Source organism: Oryx dammah, unplaced genomic scaffold (genome assembly GCF_014754425.2).
Source record: "Oryx dammah isolate SB20612 unplaced genomic scaffold, SCBI_Odam_1.1 HiC_scaffold_21, whole genome shotgun sequence".
In the NCBI taxonomy this organism is placed as follows: Eukaryota; Metazoa; Chordata; class Mammalia; order Artiodactyla; family Bovidae; genus Oryx; species Oryx dammah.
In genome coordinates this window covers 68,307,047-68,327,649 of record NW_024070205.1, presented here as the reverse complement: position 1 = coordinate 68,327,649, position 20,603 = coordinate 68,307,047, and the positions used below count along the sequence as shown (strand labels likewise).

The 20,603-nt window shown below is 35.9% G+C and overlaps 1 protein-coding gene and 1 pseudogene across 1 annotated transcript in view; one reads left to right on the top strand and one right to left on the bottom strand.

Moving 5' to 3' along the window:
- The window catches only part of CDC73 (cell division cycle 73), a 90,115-nt gene that overhangs the window by 18,947 nt on the left and 50,565 nt on the right, over positions 1-20,603 (bottom strand). Inside the window, exons 11-13 of the mRNA XM_040262898.1 lie at positions 9,374-9,431; positions 2,991-3,026; positions 2,586-2,673 (exon numbers count right to left, since the gene is read on the bottom strand). Of these exons, the coding sequence (XP_040118832.1) occupies positions 2,586-2,673; positions 2,991-3,026; positions 9,374-9,431 (182 nt within the window). The remainder of the gene's footprint in view (positions 1-2,585; positions 2,674-2,990; positions 3,027-9,373; positions 9,432-20,603) is intronic.
- On the top strand, positions 486-1,844 carry LOC120879911 (annotated as a pseudogene).

The window sequence follows — 20,603 nt, the reverse complement described above, 5'->3', positions numbered from 1 at the left end:
CATGAAAAAAAAAAGCCTAACAAAATATGAGGAAATAAAACCTAAAAATTCCTTTCCATATTGTTATTGGAGAAAAGGTCACTGAAAATTTCACTCGTAAGTATTAAAGAAAAAATACTAGAGATACATTTGCATGTGCCAGTTACATAGGATTTTATATAGCTATTTAAGTCATCGGCACTTAAAATTCAATTCTGCATCTATTAAAACCTAGATTAAGTAAGTATTAAAACTTATTTTGCTACTCATTTTTAAGTTGTAAGTTATCTAGAAGCAGCATGATTTTCTTTTTGAACGTTGTTTCTGTTTCTTTAAGAACTGTCATCTTTATTTTACTGCGAAAGTTAAGCATCTGGAAATTTTAACACAGGATATAGGTTTCCTCTTTGCTTCTTCAACCAACTTTTACCAATTAATGTCTAGGTTAACAAACTATGGTCCCCTTTCTAGCATCATCATCGTCGCCTCTTGCTTTTCCCGCCGCCCTGAGTCACTGCCTGCACAGCTTGGGCCGCCTGGTTCCCCGTGCTAGCCACTGATATTTGGCATTTGTACAACACGGCAGACATTGAAAACAAAGAACAGTCTGAACTTGATCAAGATTTGGATGATGTTGAAGTAGAAGAAACTGGTGAAGAAACAAAAATCAAAGCATGTAAGCTAACTGTTCAGATGATGCGAAATCCTCAGATTCTTGCAGCCCTTCAAGAAAGACTTGATGGTCTGGTAGAAACACCAACAGGATACACTGAAAGCTTGCCTAGGGTAGTTAAAAAATGAGTGAATGCTCTCAAACACCTTCAAGTTAAATGTGCACTGACAGAAGCCAAATTCTATGAGGAAGTTCATGATCTTGAAAGAAAGTATGCTGTTCTTTATCAGCCTCTGTTTGATAAGCAATTTGAGACCATTAATGACATTTATGAACATACAGAAGAAGAATGTGAATGGAAACCAGATGAGGAAGATGAAATTTCAGAGGAGCTAAAAAAAAAAGGCCAAGATTGAAGATGACAAAAAGGATGAAGAAAAAGAAGATCCCAAGGGCATTCCTGAGTTTTGGTTGACCGTTTTTAAGAATGTTGACTTGCTCAGTGATATCGTTCAGGAACATAAAGAACCTATTCTGAAGCACCGGAAAGACATTAAAGTGAAGTTCTCAGATGCTGGTCAACCTATGAGTTCTGTCTTAGAATTTTACTTTCAACCCAATGAATATTTCACAAATGAAGTGTGGACAAAGATATATAGGATGAGGTCAGAACCAAATGATTCTGATCCCTTTTCTTTTGATGGACCAGAAATTATGGGTTGTATAGGGTACCAGATAGACTGGAAAAAAGGGAAGAATGTCACTTTGAAAATGATTAAGAGGAAGCAGAAACACAAGGGACGTGGCACAGTTCGTACTGTGACCATAACAGTTTCTAATGACTCTTTCTTTTTTTGCCCCTCCTGAAGTTCCTGAGAGTGGAGATCTGGATGATGATTCTGAAACTATCCTCGCTGCAGACTTTGAAACTGGTCACTTCTTACGTGAGCATATAATCCCAAGATCAGTGTTATACTTTACTAGAGAAGCTATTGAAGATGATGACGATGATTATGATGAAGAAGGTGAAGAAGCGGATGAGGAAGGGGAAGAAGTAGGAGATGAGGAAAATGATCCAGACTATAACCCAAAGAAGGATCAAAATCCAGCAGAGAGCAAGCAGCAGTGAAGCAGGATGTCTGTGGCCTTGAGGATAACCTGCACTGACCTACCTTCTGCTTCCCTGGAAAGGGTGAAATTTACATCATCTGACAAGCCTATTTCAAGTTTTTTGTTGTTTATTTATTTGCTCATTTTAGGTTTTGCAGCCTAAAATAAAAATATCACACAATTAAAAAAAAACAAACACCAACTATGGTCCCTCCTCCTCCCTCTGCTGCTGCTGCTGCTAAGTCACTTCAGTCGAGTCCGACTCTGTGCGATCCCATAGACGGCAGCCCACCAGGCTCCCCCGTCCCTGGGATTCTGCAGGCAAGAACACTGGAGTGGGTTGCCATTTCCTTCTCCAATGCAGGAAAGTGAAAAGTGAAAGTGAAGTCGCTCAGTCGTGTCCAACTCTTAGCGACCCCATGGACTGCAGCCTACCAGGCTCCTCCGTCCATGGGATTTTCTAGGCAAGAGTCCTGGAGTGGGGTGCCATTGCCTCCTCCCTCTAGGGTACATACATCTTTTAAAAAGTAGGTTTTACTTTTCTGGTTCTTTACTGGAACTTGGAAATGGGGAGAAGACAACCTGAATTTGTTTTACAACCCCTTCAAGCTCTCTAGCCAAAGCAAAACAATTCATGTTAAAAATTAAATGATAACCTTTTTCATTAAGACTTTTGTCAGAGTTTCTATAGTTTTCCCTAAGGGATTCATATATAAAAGAATATATTCTGTTTTTAAAAATTATATTTGAGACTATCTGCAAAGCCAATAGCATTGAAATCGAACGTTCGTTTTCTCAAAATAAGAAATACTGAATCAGTAACTAGTAATTCACAACAAAAGCTCTATGTCTTACAAAGAGAACAGTTTAGCAAATTACTTACTTCAGGTCCTGGAGAAGGTCCTTTGCATTAAGCATGGTTATTAAAGAGGTGGTAGCTGCAGGAATTATGATAATAGGTGTTCGAGATCCTATAAAGACAGAAATTTCAAGGTATCAAATAGGTTATTTAAAGGAATTATAGTTACTTTCCTAATTAAAAAGTAAAAGCCTGAAAAAAAAAAAGTAAAAGCCTGCAAATTTATATTTTTCACTCTTTTAGCTAAAAGATATTTTAAGCAGCAGTGGTATTCAGACTAGTTAATGATCAGGACAGCTTGAGCACGAACCACTCAGAATGGACACTAAACACAAACATCTGCTACAACTGCATGAGAAGGCCAACAGCCCTAGTTGTGTAAGCAAGAGCTTACTTTTTAAAGCAAGTTCAGAGTCACACACACTTTACCTTTCTTCTGATTTGGGGGAGGTCTGGCTTGAGAAACTGTAAGAAAGGGAAAAAATCCAAATATTTGAGTGTTATAAAAATCACATTCTTATTTTCAAATTTAAAAGCAAATAAGGCCAAAAAATTTGTATTTACACATGACTCATTAAAATTTTTTTAATGTACTGTAAGTTTCTTAAAGAATTTGAAGCTATTTCTCTGCTTCAGAAAATCACTATAGTGCCTCAGCAGTTCAACAATCAGTAGTTATAAACAAAGTGGATATATAGCATTGCTAGGCACTGAGACAGAGAAGGCAATGAGACCCCACTCCAGTACTCTTGTCTGGAAAATCCTATGGATGGAGGAGCCTGGTAGGCTGCAGTCCATGGGGTCGCTAGAGTCGGACACGACTGAGCGACTTAACTTTCACTTTCCACTTTCATGCACTGGAGAAGGAAATGGCAACCCACTCCAGTGTTCTTGCCTGGAGAATCCCAGGGACGGGGGAGCCTGGTGGGCTGCCGTCTATGGGATCGCACAGAGTCAGACACGACTGAAGCAACTTAGCAGCAGCAGCAGCAGGCACTGAGAATCTACATTCACAGACGTTAGGGTCCAGAAAAGGAGGCAAATAAATGATTTCTGAATTAACTGATTACTCTGTGATAAATATAAAAACACAGAGTACTGCAAGAGGATATAACACTGGGAGAAGGGCTGAGAGAGGGAAATGTAATTAATTTCGGTGGAGAAAAAACAAAGATGTTACCCCAGTAACTAAGACCTAAAATACCTATCTTTATCTCTCTTTTCAAAATTTTTGGGTTTTATTTTATTAGCAACGAGTCATGTGAAGGTCTTTTTTCTGGAACTGCCCATATTATCAATAATTTTGTATATTATAAAAACATGAATATTCATCTCTATTATTTACATATACAATGGACTTTATAATAAATAAAAACATTTGTTGGCATAATAACGGTAACATCAGTCTAGTTCAAGATGAATGTATTTTAGGATAGAAAGTGCTGCATGTTCAATTTTCAGTATTTATTCATACAATAAATTTTACTGACTGCCATGTGCTGTGCTAGAATTAATTTTTAAATCACAAAAAATAAAAAGTCAACAATTTAAAATTCTAATTCAACATCAGTTCTTAAGACATACCACTTTTAAAGGAAAGTACACACATCTTTGGAATATGTTCTATTTCAAAGGCAGTAAAATGCTACATTTTAAGTAGAACTTTGTTCTCCTTTGAATAGCTATTTCATTGTGATAAAAGATTATGGAGGCAGTAAAATGCTATATTTTAACTAGTACTTTGTACTCCTTTGTATAGCTATTCATTGTGATAAAACATTATGGAGGCAGTAAACCGCTACATTTTAACTAGTTCTTTGCACTCCTTTGTATAGCTATCTGATTATGATAAAACATTATGGAGTCCAGAAGTATGATCTTGTAGCCACAGAAAGCAAAGAAAGATAAATACAAACACAAGTTCACATGCATATTTATCAAACTGTTTTCATCTTTCTTTTTGCTGAGAAACAGATACTAAAACTTTCTTAAATTATTTTTAGAAACAGGACTCACGGATACATCAACATGCAGAGCAAGACATTATCATCTGCAATATAATACAATTTCAATAAACATGTGGAATTTGACAGAGGGATAAAGGAAAGGTGGGATGGACAGACAGATGTACAAACTGGAGACAGGAGTGGCTAGGAGAATGAATAAGAACAAAGCAACCTTTGACTGAAATATCAGATATACTAAGGAAGCTCATAATGGACTCAGGAATATAAGGAAAGATTCATTAAAATCAAGGCTGAGAAGACCGAGTTAGAAAAAGACGAAACATAAAAGTTCACGTTAAAAATAAACTTTAGATGTTTAGTAAAAAAGAAAAAAAAACTACAATTAAGGACCAAGGCAGAGACACAATGATGAACATGCTAAGGATGAGCTTGATCTAAAGGCAGGAGGAGGGAAGAGTGGAATAATGCTGAGTCCATGAGGAACATGAAGGAAAGCAAGAGCCTGGAGTCGGAGCTTGATTCTGTCTCCATTCTGCCACTTTCCAGATAATGACCCCCCAAGCACACTGAGATGAATGCCGCTCAGCGTCAGCTGTCCTCAGCCATAAAACAGAGACAATAATTTCTACATGTTGATTCTGTTGTAAGACTCATAAGAACAACAAAGCAAGGTAAGTTCTTCTCCAGATCCTGGGCATACTTATATTTACTATTTACTGAACCTCACGGCCATGGCTGATGCTAAATGTAATGCAGCGGAACTGCCACAACCACTGCCTTCAGCAAACACCATAACTGACCATTGACAAGCTGAGAATAGGCAATTTACTGTTGCTGTACTTGCTTCCAAATAGAATTATATTCTCTCCTTAAGTATTTATTCAGAGCCCATGTACAGGGGACTCTGCTAGGTTTTTATTTTTGTAATGATAAATAAAACAAAAATAATCCCTGCTCTCAAAGACCATTCAAGTAAAGGAGGGGAACCAGACCATAACAAAACAGGCAAATAAACACATAAAAACAAATCTGAATACACAATATTAAGGAACAAAATGAATGTACACTGATATTAGTGTCCTTTAGACAGAACGCTTAGAAAAAGCCTCTCAAAGGAAATGGCATTTCAGCTGAGATTTGAAGGATAAAAAGGAGCAAACTTGCAAAGAATAAGTGAAAGAACAGTCTAGATAAGAGGTAGGAATGTGGGCCAATGCCAAAGGCAGAAAGAAACTGTCGTGCTTATGGAACTGCAAATGTGCAGACAGGCAAAAGGAAGGGTGCAGGACAGGAGGTTAAAAATATATGTAGGAGCTAATTCATGAAGGGCTTTCTAGGTGATGTTAAGCTTATATTTAAATTCTGTTAGAAAATCCTGTAACTTTTTAGCCAGAAAGTGACATAACTTGATTTTCACATTACACTTTCTGTAAGGGGAAAAATAGTAATTTTAGTTAAGAAGTCAAAGGGGGACAAGCAAAAAAAAAAAAAAAAAGGGAGGGGGACAACTGTGTAAGCAGCAAGCTCAGGATGATCACCAATATTCTACAGTGGTGCCGCCCAAATTAAATGTGGTTAATTAAGGCAAGGGTTTTCGGTAAACTTTCCAAGGCCGACTGAATAACATGCAATAAAAATGAACAGCTAGAACCCTGGCCATACACCTGGATGCTGTCAACAGTATTGTAGTCTCAACTCCTATCTGTATCTTGTTAAGGACCAGAAAAAAACAGGTCAGGGACTAATACTTCAAGATGCACTGGTCTAGAGAAATGATGGTAACTTAAGACTTGAGTTGTGGCAGTGGAGATAAAGAGAAAATAGATAAATACGGAATACAGAAAAGGTAAATTTGACAAAACTCACTGGCATATTAGATGAGAAGAATAAGTGAATATGAAGAATAAAGAGTAACTCGATTTGGACTTAAGAAACAGAGTTGATAGTGGTGTTATTTACTTGTGAAGAAGCAGAAGAATGTGAAGACCTTGTGGGGAAAATATCAAAGAAAAAAGGCTTTAAGCCAGTTTTAAGATACCTATGGCACATCCAAATGTTAAACAGTTAATATAAGACACCAGAGGTAAGAAGAACTGGAGACACAAATTTGAAAACCTTCAGCACACTGATTTAAAACTATGGAATGAGGCAATCCACCTACATTCTGAAGTGGATGACTGAAGAGCGTAAGAAATGTGTTTAAAATATACAAAGGGCTAATCCTCTCTCAATCTCACGTGCAGATCTTAAGATAGCAGATAAACTAGAGCTACAGGGTTATGGATAGTCACCTACCCACATCAGCGTATCTGTAAGACAGAAGTAATGACTGAAAGCCGGAGAAGTGACTTATGTATTGAGTACACATTGGAAAGAGGCAGCAAGAGCAGGGATGTGTGCAGGAGATTTAATCTGGCTAAAAAAGGAAATGACATTAAATTCCACTATGGAGCTTATCAAACGCTCGTGCTTCTTAATTCACTGGAAAACATGTGTCTCTTGTTAGTTACATTCCCTAAATGAATGTTTAGAAATTAGGAATGATTGTAAACACTTTAAAATACTACATTTACCCAGGGACTTGCCTGGTAAAACTAGTGTAAAATATTTGGTGAAAAATAAGAAAAAAGAAACAGTGAACAAAAATGGAACACCATCCCTGAGTCCCTTTCACTGAAGGCAAAAAGGATAGATGGTTCAGTCCCTATTTCCTAATAATTCAAACTCTACCTAACAAACAACAGTATATAGATCTATGCTGTCTCATGTATGTTACACTACCAGAAATATTATGTTTTTTTTCTATTTTAAAAAGATAATCCAGATGAGCCTACCCTATATTACAAAATGTCCCTTCAAAACTGGGTAGCACCCAAAAAGCAAATACATTTAACAATCTGCAAAACAAAAATACACAAATCAAGACAAAGATGACAAACTGCTAACACCCACTCAAGTCAGTCTTACTGACTAGTGAGTATTAAAACTTATAATCTTTGCTTCTGGAATGATAGGTAGGGACTGTGGGGGTCAATCAGTGAGTGAAACAAGACCTCACATTGATGGGCATCAGAATATCTGTTATATTATGAGATATTCTCGAAGATTTATTTCAGTCATTTTAATCACCAGTGCACCCTGGCAGAACTGAAAAAGAATGACAGGTTAGGAGGTGAGAGGACCCACAGCTCCCTGCTTCACACGTGACCTTCTCCAAGACTACAAACTAGCTGGGAGGACCCAGCCCCCTTCCCTGTCCCTCTATTCCATGGCACACGCACACAAGCTGGTTTACGCGGGTGTTAGTGCCACCCTGATTCCTTTCCTGTTTGCCATGTGATTTTGAGCAAAATGTGAAATGGAGACAATTATTAATACACAGCACAGAACAGAGCTAGAATCCTCAGGTGGTGACTTGTTCCTTTTTATACCATTTCTGAATTTCTCATGTGATCTTCCTTAGACTAACCATCCCTCCTTCCAAGGGAAAACAAAGAATTCTACATCAATCATTCCACTGCCTCTACAATATGCCAGGCTGCATTCCTGGGGTCCATGTCAGCCTGCCCATTCCTATTTCCCTGACTTTTTCTTCCTTCCTGTAATGAGCTCCTTTAGCTCCTTCTTGTTTCTGGCATTGAGCACATGGAAGGCATTCAAATAATATTTAACTGGATTTAATTGTTCTTTCTTGTACTCGCATAACAGCTTTTGGCATGGTCTTGTCTACTGAAAAACAGTCCCATAGTTCTGTCATCTGATATAAATTATACCCAGTGTGCTCCAAATTTAACAAAGATTTCAAACCAACCCAATGTCATTAAAAGGAAGAAAGAAAATATTGGTCATGTCAAGATCCAGGTGGATCCAAGACACAGTCAAAGAGCCTACAATACCATCCCAATATAACCCCTCTTACCATCATGCTTTTAATGTGCTTCCAAAAATCTGAACACTTATAATTACATAATTTTAGAATTAGCCTATGTGTGAACATACTATGAATAAAAAGATATTCAAATCTGCACTACTGACACTAACAAATTGAAAAGGAAGACCAACCAGTTAAATTCCTGACTGGGCCTTTTCAATTAATACCATTTTATTAATAGCCACTTTTAACAGCACTGATACTAGACTATGCTAAACACTAAAATAAAATGAACAAATGAACAATAAATCAAGCCCAAAACACTGAAAATGAATATAGTGTCTGTATCTACATGCATTTATAAAAATCAATCTTTTTAGGTACCAGGAAAAGGAAAGAAAGTATTTTTAAAATAACTTCAGGGAATTCTCTGGTGGTCCAGTAGTTAGGACTCTGTGCTCTTACTGCTGAGGGGCTGGGTTCAATCCCTGGTCAGGGAACTAACATCCCACAGGCTGTGAAGTACAGCCAAAAACATGTAATGATTAAATTAAAAAAAATAATTTCAGTATTAGCCTTGTTTATTAATGTATATATTTTTAAAATTATAGAACCTAATATGCTCAATAATACAGATATCTGAAATCCTAAACATCAAAGCTGCTCATCAATCTATTAAAATTATGGTTTTATGTTTCCATAGGAAAAGACAAAAATCACATCCACCATACTATCATGGAACTCAAACAAGAAACTAATGAGGGAATGGGTATGTAATGCAAAGCTTTTTAAAACATTTTCCTAAAATTAAAAATATTTTCTTAAAATTTTCTGTAACTCAACTATACCTATTTACTCAAGTAAATATTCTTATATACTAGTTTTAAGTAAAATTTAATTCCTTCAAAGCATTACATAGTATCAAAAATTTCAGTTGTCATAATAGAAAAAAACTAAAATTTTTCTATTTTTACCTGGCCTTGGTACAGGTTGTGCTGCAGGAGTCTGCGTCTTCCGGGCTGATGCACCTTCCTTTAAAAGAATAAAAACTGATTTGTTAAAATTCCTTTGTACAATAAACACTTTTGTTTAATTACTGCAAAAAAAAATTCATGTCTGTCTCTCCCTCAGTCATGGAACATGCTATGAGTTAGAACAAGCAAGCACCTTACCTTTTATGTTACTGGTTGTGAGATGGTAAGAGAAATCTTTAGTTGAAAATACACTTAAATTATTACTATTCATTAGTTATTGTAAGTATGTAAGATTTTTTCAAATATTCAATGATTTACTTAATTGCTGACAATTTTAATATTCTCAGAAATGTCATTACCAGTTTTAAAATCAAGTCAATCTTTTTCCCCTTAAGAATCTCAAAATGAGTAAGTGATACATAATCTCACATTAGAAAGATGTAAACAGTGTTACTTTGAGTGAATCTTTAAAAAACACAAATATTTCAAATTAAACATCTTTAAAATATTCAGGGAAGATAATCCATTTACAAACATGATGTCTGTTACATTTAAGAGTGGTTGAAAATTTCTTAGAAGCTGAATAACAAATCTCAAGTAATTATAAAGCACGTAATATATAAAAGGAAATGCTAAGGATTGAAGTACATCAATTATATACTCAAGAACAGACACCTCTGAAGTGCTTAACAGACTTCAAAAGTTGTCTATCTTTACTGCAATAGTTTCAATCATATTCACACTAAATTTTCATTAAAACATTTTTCTTTATAGAAAGCTACAAGTGTAAATTTCAAAACAGCTAGTAACTCACAAAGATTTTATTCTAGCTATGCTTAAGTGAAGAAAATTTAATAAGTATCAGGAAAATTACACAAATCTGTAATAAGAAAAATCACTACTACAACCATAGAAACATTTCTAAAGAAGTCCTGCTAAACAATGTTCACTTTAATCATATTACATTTTCTTCAGAATCTGATATTCTACTGTGGTAAAATGCACAGAGAATGCATTTCACTTGGAATACAATAGGATTCCTGGCATTCAGTTTAAAGGCTTTTTTAAAAAAAGGTTAAAAAAGAGGACTCCCCTGGCAGTCCTATGGTTAAGACTCTGCTTCCAATGCAAGGCGCACAGGTTCCATCCCTGGGCAGGGAACTAAGATTCCAAACACCTCATGCATACCTGCCCCCTCAAAAAAGCTAAAAAGCTAAATTTAAAAAAAAAGAAGAAGAAGAAAAAGCAGAGGCAACAAGCAAAAACTCTTTGGGGGGAAAAAAGCACTTGAGGACAGCAGAACATCCTTTTCTAATATTTTCACTATTATGCATTTAGTTATATACACTGGTATGGTTGAGACTGAGTCACTTTGGATGCTGGTTCCATGAATGTGTTAACTTTGTAAAAATTTGTCAAGCTTACTAATGATGTGGTCATTATACTACAAGCAAATTATATTCAAGTAAAATTTTAAATGTAAAGAAAGTGAGTCACTATTAAGGTGGAGACCATTTTCAACATTTAACTTCATTTAATGCACTGTCTGATCTATTTAATGCACTGAACTTCTCTAAGTTCATGTTAGGGGACACAACTGCTTTTACTCATCTTTGTAAATCTAGTACCTAGGACACAACAGATGCTCAACAAATGTTGGTCATACTGAACTCAATTCTAGACTTCTAAAAACCAGAAACCAAAGGATAATCACTAAATAGAAATTAACCAAAGAGATTTCAGCTTTCTCTCCTATCTTCTTTTATAAGGAGGAATCAACTAGATATTATATAATAACAAGATTAAGTTTTAACCGTATTCCTTTTGAATTCTTACAGGTAAATACTGGGACTTCCCTGGTGTTCAAACGGTAAAGAATCTGCCTGCAGTGTGGGAGACATGGGTTCCGATCCCTAGGTTGGGAAGATCCCCTGGAGGAGGGCATGACAACCCACTCTAGTTTGCCTGGAGAACCCCCAGGGACAGAGGAGCCCGGCAGGCTACAGTCCATGGGGTCACAAAGAGTTTGGACACAACTGAGCGACAAAGCACAGCACATACATGTAAACTGGGTCAGTTTAAGTACACAGAGAAGGAAGAAAAATGAAGAAAAAGAGTCAGGAAAAACAATGAGCACGCACATATGCAGACCTCCTTCTGTCTACATTTGACTAGAAGGCTGGCTAGTCCTGGGTTCAGTCTATAGAGAGTTCTCTGTGTTTTATAAATGGGAGTCAGCTAGTCATAAGCCTATAAGGAGTTAAGTCTAAAATTACAGATAATCGTGTCTCATGACTCATGGAGAAAATCCATCTGCAGAATGATGTAAAGAAGTTACCAGCATGCAAGAAGAGACATGGAATACAATATCCCTCCATAATACCTATCTAGTTTCAGTGGCCTATAAGACCTCTTCTCCCGCTAATCTTTGGAATCTTCTTGATTCCAAGAGACACTAAAATCCCTCATCTCAATTCTATGCAACCCACACACTTTTTTGTCTTACTTACTAGAGCAGAATCTGTTAACTGCAACCAGGAGTTTTATTGAATTTTGTCTTCTCAAATTCACTGAAAATTTTGAGTTGTCAGTCACTATAGTACAACTTTGCTTAATTTTGGATAAGTAAACACAAATAAGTTCAAAGGCACACACATATATAGCCATGCCACTTCAATAGGCTGTGAGCTCCTTGCAATGAAAACAGCAAAGACCTCTGCTAATCATATGGTGAATTCACAGCCATTTCTAGGACTCCCTAACCAATACAAGAGCAGCTAAAAGCTCATATTACTCTGATCTGCATTATTTTGTATAAGTCACTACATAAAGGACCTCAGAAACCATATAACCTAATTCCAGCACCCTTTAAAGATGAAGAAAGAGAGGTAAAATAGCTTTTCAAAGGCTACACAGAGGTCTATCTGGCATATGTTAAGAAACTGAAATAGAAGGAAAACAAAGAATAAAAGAAACAAAATGAAGAAATAATAATTGGCAGTAATATGGAACAGACTGACAACTCTGTATTTTTAAAGATATTTGGACTGGGGGAAAAATGCTACTCAGCTGGGAGAAGCAAAGTATCAGCACAAAACAACTGAAAGAGCTGACGAGTTGTGCTAACTGGAGAGGAAAACCTGCTTTCTTTTAAAAAGTCAGAATCATTATAATTTCACCAAGACTTGAGGCATTCTGGAAAAGAAGTAACTGGCAAAAAGGGATGGGGGAAACAGTGACAGAATCGTTATCTGCGAAACAACACAATCAAACAAGGTAACTGTTTACAATCCCTCCTTGCTTTCTTTTAGCAAGTGAAGAGAATCTAGAATCTTCTGGTATTGGGAGAAAGAACACTGGTATCTGCCACTTAAACAAGTAGAAAATAACACAATATAAAATATTGTAAGAAAAATATTTTTAATAAGTTATCAGTATGAAAAATATACTATATTTAATTCTGGAAATGATGTTTATATAAAAATTAATAAGATACTGAAATTTCTTAATGAAGAAAACATATGGACTATATATATACACACACACACACACACACACAGATTCTAGGAGTTGATAATCTACCTCTTTGACTACTGTATTTATGAGACAAAGTAACATTTTTAAAAAGTAAATCAATATTAATTGTACACTTGCATGTTTTGTCTTTTTAAAAAGTAACTTATTCCCATGAAATCTGTATTTGATATTCAGAACTCACAAATATTAGGATTTTTTTTAAGCACTTGAATTTTTTAAGTTCCAGAATGAGTCTAAGAAAATCATTTTGGAAAAACTAGGTACAAAAAGGAAACTGCAACTCTGAGCAAATCACAAAGAGGCTGAAAAGCACTAAAGGTTTCAGGAGCAAAAAACTTGACACAAATTTTAAGTACAACTTATTTTTTGTTTATTAGACTAGTCATAACCTGGAGTATACGTATACAATGTTTGCTAACACAGAAAACAGCTGACACATTTCTAAAACCCAGTACAGTGTGTCTATACAGGCACATCTCAGAGATACTGCCGGTTTGGCTCCATACGACTGCAATAAAGCTAGTATCTCAATCAAGTGCGCCACACAAATTATTTTTGGTTTCCCAGTGCATATAAAAGTAACCTTTACACTATACTGTAGTCTACACAACTAATCAACTATCTCTGCAAAATTGCAGGATACAAAATCAATACACAAACATCCACAGCATTTCTATACACTACCAATCAGTAATTTAAAAAAGAAATTAAGAAAACAATTCCATTTGGAATAGCATTTAAAAATCAAATACTCAAGAATTTAATCAAGAAGTTAAAAAAAAACTGTACACTGAAAACTTTAGATGGATGCTGAAAGAAATTAAAGCCATAAACAAATGGAAAGACATCTATGTTCATGGACTGCTAAGATTAATAGCATTAAGATTTCAAAATTACCCAATGCAATTTATAGATCCAATACAATCCCTTTCAAAATCCCAAAGGTGTTTCTGCAGAAAGAAAAACTTATCCTAGAACTGATGTGGAATTTCAAGCAGCCCCAAAGAGCCAAACTAATTCTGAAAAATGAACTAAGTTGGAGGACTAAAACTTCCAGATTTTAAAACTTGTAGATAGAGTAATCAAAATACTGTAGCAGGGAACGAAGGCAGATCCATAGACCAACGGAATGAGATAGCCCAGAAATAAACTTTCACGTACATGGCAAACTGATTTTTGACACAGGAGCTAAGACCATGCAATGGGAAAGGACAGTTTTCAACAAACAGTGCTAGGAAAACTGGATATGCACGTGCAAAAGAATGAAGCTGGACCACTATCTTACATCATCTACAAAAATTATTAATAACTCAAAATGGATCAGAAACCTAAATTTAAGAGATAGAACTTAAAAATTTAAAAACCTACAGATAAAAAATCAAAGCGTAAAAGCTTCATGACATTAGATTTGACATCAGTTTCACGGATATGTGAAAAGTAGTACTAAAAGGTACAGGAAAACAAAAGAAAAGCAGATAAACTGGACTTGATCAAAATTAAAAGCTTTCATGCATCAAAGGACACTAACAACAAAGAACTCAATCCAAAGAACAGGAGAAAAGATTTGATAAGGAACTAATATCCCTGGCATTTGTCTAAAACATTATCTGGACGTGTCTATGAGGATGCGTCTGGCTGAGACGAACTTTTGAATCTGTAGACTGAGTAAGGCAGATTGTCCTTCCACTGCAGACGGGTCTCGTCCAATCCACTGAAGAACTGAAGACAACACAGAGGCAGAAAAGAGGAGAATTCCTCTCTGCCTGGCTGCGTTGAGGGGGCACACTGGTGTTCTCCTGCCTAGGACGCAGACTGGAGCGTTTACACCATTAGTCCTCCAGTTCTCAGTCCTTCGGGCTCAGACAAGAGCTGCACTAGCCCATCAGCTTCCCTGGGTCACCAGCCTGCCAACAGCAAATCCTGGAACTTTTCAGTCTTCCTAACCACATGTGCCAATTCCTCACAATCAACCTATCTACCCCATTGATTCTTTCTCTGGAGAACCTAGACAAATACAGCAATAAAAATTTTCAAAAGAGTGAGATATAACGCAAAACTCTTCAAAGAGGCATTCTATTATCATATTGGGAAAATGTCAGCTTTTTGAAAATTATTTATCTGGAGGTTAAAAAAAATCACATCCACATGAGTGTATTCCTTAATCTACAGATAAATAATTTAGATAAAATGCTAATTAGAGCACTGCAACTGGAAACAAACCAAAGTGTGTGTACTGATCTCCTTTAACATCGAAGTCCATAATGAACAATTCTTTCTCACTGAGGTTTAACAAAAGCTTTATCTTTCTCACTTAAAGTCAGTAGAATTGTTTTTATAGTGGAAGAAGGACACAGGTAATGTAGAAGGTCCACAGGATCATTTGTGAATCTCATGGGTCCATGGACTAAAAACAAATACACGTAACTAGAGACAGAGTAAATCAGTGCAAAAAAACACCTGACTTACATACAAGTCTCGAGCTCTAGGTTCTAGCTTAATGTGGCTTTGCTACATTAAGAGCAAACCTTTGAGAAAAATCTCAACCTCTCAGGTTCTTGGTTACCTTGCCTGTAAAATGAGGAAACTAGATTTTTAGATGACCTCAAAGGTCCAATTCTACTCTGAAATTCCATTATTCTCATGTAAGTAATACTTTTTCACTAGGAACAATCCCATTACAGTACAACCTGAAGGGTCCAATTAAATGATTACATTTGAAGACAATTCAACGTGGGTTTCTTCAAACCTATTATACAGCTTATAATTTTGCTCTATAGCTTGTAAATTGGCTCTTTTGTTTCATGTGAATAAACAATACTCTGCTGCCCAGCTCTATCAAAGGTTACATGTTTGGAATTATATTAATTTGATTATTTTGGGAATCAAAGAATTACAGCTACTGGCCAGTAAGATTTAAAAACAATTTAAAGGTGCGGAGCTAGTAGGCTTTGCAACTCTATCAAACTCAACACATCCCCGTTAAGAATATTTTACACTGACCCCTCTAACCATTTTAAATGAAATGCATAGGTAACATAACTAACCTATAAATATAGGCAAAACTTTTAATGGAAACCAGTGTCCTAGCAATAGACTTTGTATTCCAATTATGTTTTAGGTTCGTTTAATAATAAAAATGGTCTAACACAGTGGCCCCAAGCTTTTGGCACCAGGGACTGGTTTCACAGAAGACAATTCTTCCACAGACCCAAGGAGCAGGGGTGTGCAAGATGATTCAAGCACATTACCTTTGTTGCGGACTTTCTGTTATTATTACGTCAGCTCCACCCCCCATCATTAAGCATTAGATCCCAGAGACTGGGGACCCCTGGTCTCTCTCTCTCTCACACACACACACTAGGACATTCGGAAGTCCTGCAGAACACAGGACTAGTCTTTGTTGTTTTCAAAAACTGTCTCAACACTACATTCCCTGGCCACATTCACTAAATGCGCTTCATTTATTTTGTCAGCCCAGAACACCTTCCCTCGTAAACTTCTAGAACATGTCCTAGAAAAGCAGTATCAAGCTCAATACCACCCTCACTGATAACCCCAGCTATAACCTCTAAGATTATTCTGTGTGTGCCAAAAAAACAATTGAAAGATTCTGGCTGATTTATGCTGAAAAGAAAGAGCTGCGCTACTGAGAAACCAAAGCATATACAAGCAAAAAGGCATACTTTGTTTAATTGCACTGCATATATTGCACTTTTTTTTTTTTAACAGATTGAAGGTTTATGGCAACCCTATGTTGTCAAATCATGGTTAGCATTGTTTAATTAAAATATGTACGTTGTTTTTTAGACATAATGCTATTATTGCACAAAATATACTAGGAACATAACTTTTCTATGCACTGGGAAACAAAAAATTCCTGCGACTCACTTACTACAGTAGCCTGCAATTGAACCCCAAATATCTCTGAGGTGTGTGCCTTTATTATTACAGTACTTTCCAAATTACTGCTGATTTTAGATGCTTACTTTTTCTCTTAGGATCATTAATAATTCGTGTGAATTAAAATAGACAAATGTCAAAGAGACATTTAAATTTAGTTCCACTTTCAAGTCAAAAGAAATTCTTCAACATTATAAGCAACTGCAGCATAAGCTTATGAAAACTGAAGGCAAAATAGTAAGGCAGGCAAACACTGACACTTGTGGTCATTCTGAGATTGCTAATTTGCAATCAGCTAATTCCTGCTCTGTGAGTTCAAAGAAAAGTAAAACTGGTTTATAAAACATCAATAAAGGTCAAAGGAAAATGCCAAATTCTTAATAAACACAACCACTTTTTTTCAAAAAGGAAAACTACTAATATTAAACAGTCAAAAATATGCCATCTGTCCAAATCTTTTTATGTAATGAAAAAGATGTCATTTGATTTTAAGTCAAAGCAGTCTCTAGATAAAACTCCAAGTAAACACTGCCATGCAAAACTGCTGATTATCTCAATAAAACTGAAGGTGTTACCTAACTAATTGGTTCAAATGGAATTTTTCAGTGTATTACATTGGAAATTACATCTACTCCAAAACATTAAGATTTTTCTCCAGCAGTGGAAAAAGATAGCTAGTTTTTCAGGTGAAATAAATGCCTTGCATTCCGGAGCCTACTAGCCAGACTAAAGCATAAACAGGAACGGAGACCAATGAAGGGAAAACGGATTCATGTCTCCCAAGGCTGTTGGCTCATCACCCACTCTGGCTGAAGTGCTAGCTCCCCATTTCTTTCTCCAGCATTCTTTTTACCAAGGACATTTAGTTGATTTATATAGATACGTAGTATAATTCCATGAAATCACTCACCTTTCCTATTACATACTGAACAAATCTATACCTGACTGATCATGTAATAATCACTCAAAAACTATTAACAACATGAATAAAAATATTATTATTATTTCTGTACCCATTTAAGACTTTAAGAGTTAGGAGGCACAGCAAATTCTGTCTTTAAATTCTAGTTCCTTAAGGGATATTCTAGACATGCACGGGGAAACCCTAATATGAACCTGGATAATTCTGGCCATGATGCATATAGTAACAGTCAGCTACATTCCCACCCAGGGATGTGCTATAAAATTAAAAAGCAGACCTATGCAAGTAAAAATTACAAGACATTTATAACTATAAAACTTAACAAAATAGCTGCCAGTCTGCTGAGTCTGATAAAGAAATCTGTAACATTTAGTGAGAAAGTTTAACCATAGAATTCAGATTTTTAAAAAAACTAGACTGAAGGAAGAGCTTCTACAAGCTTGCCTGTCATAAGATTTTTACAGCTTCTCTTGGCTGGAAACATGCAGGTTGCTAGAAAAAGTCACTGAAGGAACTTTTATCTCATGACTGCTGTTTTTCTGTAAAGTTCCTAAGCTAGCTTAGCTTAAACATAAGAAACAGAATGCAGTTGTACCTGAAAGTTTAAAGTAAATTCTGATTCGGCACACAGGTATCCTTTCATGAGCTTTCAGGAGTCTCCTTTGCCATATGAACACTTGCTCCTCTGCAAGCACAGTTGAGACAATAGTCTACTGGGAATTCAGGGGCTCCACCTAACACTGCAGGGACCACTAACCAACGGCTTATCTACGGAGTTCTCTTAATAGTCAAGATCCATAAGAAATTCAGTGGGGCAATCAAAAAAATAGCCAAAAATAACTGCTTTATCCTTCCTGGAGGAAGGGCAAGGGATACATCTAAACCTTCTTTGTATCATTTATTAAGGTGTGTTTAATTGCAAATGCTGGCACACAGTAGTTGATCAGATACCTATCTATTGATCAAGTAAATAAAACAAAAATACAAACATCCATTTAAAATCCTATGAATGATCTCTGGGTATGCTGTGCTGGTGTGCTCAGTCACGTCTGACTTCTTGAGATCCCATGGACTGTAGTCCATCAGGCACCTCTGTCCATGGGATTTCCCAGGCAAGAATACCGGAGTGAGTTGTCATTTCCTTCTCCAGGGGATCTTTCCAACCCAGAGACTGAACCCACATCTCCTGAATTAGCAGGCAGATTATTTACCACTGAGCCACCAGGGAGGCCCCATGCTGTACTAGTAACAGCAAAAAAAATTCCCACAGTTCTCCAGCAGGGCCATGCAGCCTAAGGCTGAGAACAACTTACTTTTGCTTTAATTCCCAGCTGGACTCTTTCTTATCATTAATCATCTGATATTTGGGATAATTGTTGTATAACTCTAAACACTGGTTCTTCATCTTTAAAATGGGTATTACAATAATAAAACTTTATCAGAAAAAGAGTCATTTATATAACAGCTCAAGCAGGCTTGGCACACAACATGAATTGAGTCACTGCTGCTACTAGCACAGTCAAATCCTACGTCAGGAATTATTGATAAATAGTGACCTAGTAAGATCTACTTATACTGTTATAAAATAAGTCATTTTAAGCAGGCACTTAACCATCACTCTGCCACTTAAGTTTAATTAAAAACAGAGTAGTGAACATGTAATATGTGTGGACTTAGGAACTAAATGCCAAGAAACCTAGATTTTAGTTCTATCCTTCACACTTTATCAGGAAAAGCCAAAGCTCCAGGCCTTAGGTTTCCCATCTATAAAACTCTTAATGTTCCGACTAACATTTCCAGGAAAATCACATACATCCCTTAAAAAAAAAGTCTTAGGATTCCTAAAACTACAAAAAACAATTCATCATTTATACTGAAAAATATAAAAAAAAAATAAATAAAAATATTAGAGGAAATATAAATCTGTATTTGAAACAACGTATATTAGTAAGAAAATAGGTGGTACCAAAAATATATGACCACAAATATATAGCTTAAGTTTCAAAATGGTAAATTTCTATGAGTTAATGTCCCTAAAATCTGAGGAAAAACTGATAACTCAAGTTATTTTAATAAAGGACAATGCCCCAGTACTTGTAGAAAAAAAGCAGCAAGGTGCCCAACAGACTAATCATACAAAGAAATATTTCAGAGTGAGTATCTAGTGTTTATGGAAAACTTTGCTTGATGGCAAGTTACTAAACCATTCTGAAATATTAGGACAAATATATATGATTACTATGATCTCACTACCCACCAAGAAGATCCTGTGCAACTATGCTTTATCTATTACATTATTTTGTTGAATTCCACCATACAAGTAATTTAAAAGAAAAAGAAAAATAAAAAATAAATGATGACATTAAAAAGTGATTAAAAATAAAGTTTTGCTGCCTTCAAGAAAGAAACTGCACCTTAAAAAAAGAAGTGGCGGTATCAAAGCATATGTCAGTACAACAATTCGTGGCAGCTCATTTATATAAACTCCAGAAGATAATGGGGGGTGTGTAAGTTACTCATTAAAAATGGTCTATGGGTTGTAACTAGATATTAGTAAAACTATAAAGTTAGAACAATTTGAGGGAAAAAAAAAAATTCAAGGGAAGGAGTGCGATGAAAGGGTTAAATTACACCAAGCCACATACTGACGTTATATGGCTTATGCACGGTAAAATCATGCAGATAACATGAAAACCAACATCTAACACTGAAAACATTTAGAAAATCTGTGCTTGAACGTAAAGTTAAAAAAAAAGGGGGGGGGGGATAAGCTGAAAAAAATAAAATAACCATTCATTTCAAATCCTTCCATTGTTGTATATTCACTTATCACTACACTTACATTGACTACATATAATTTAACACAAAGAA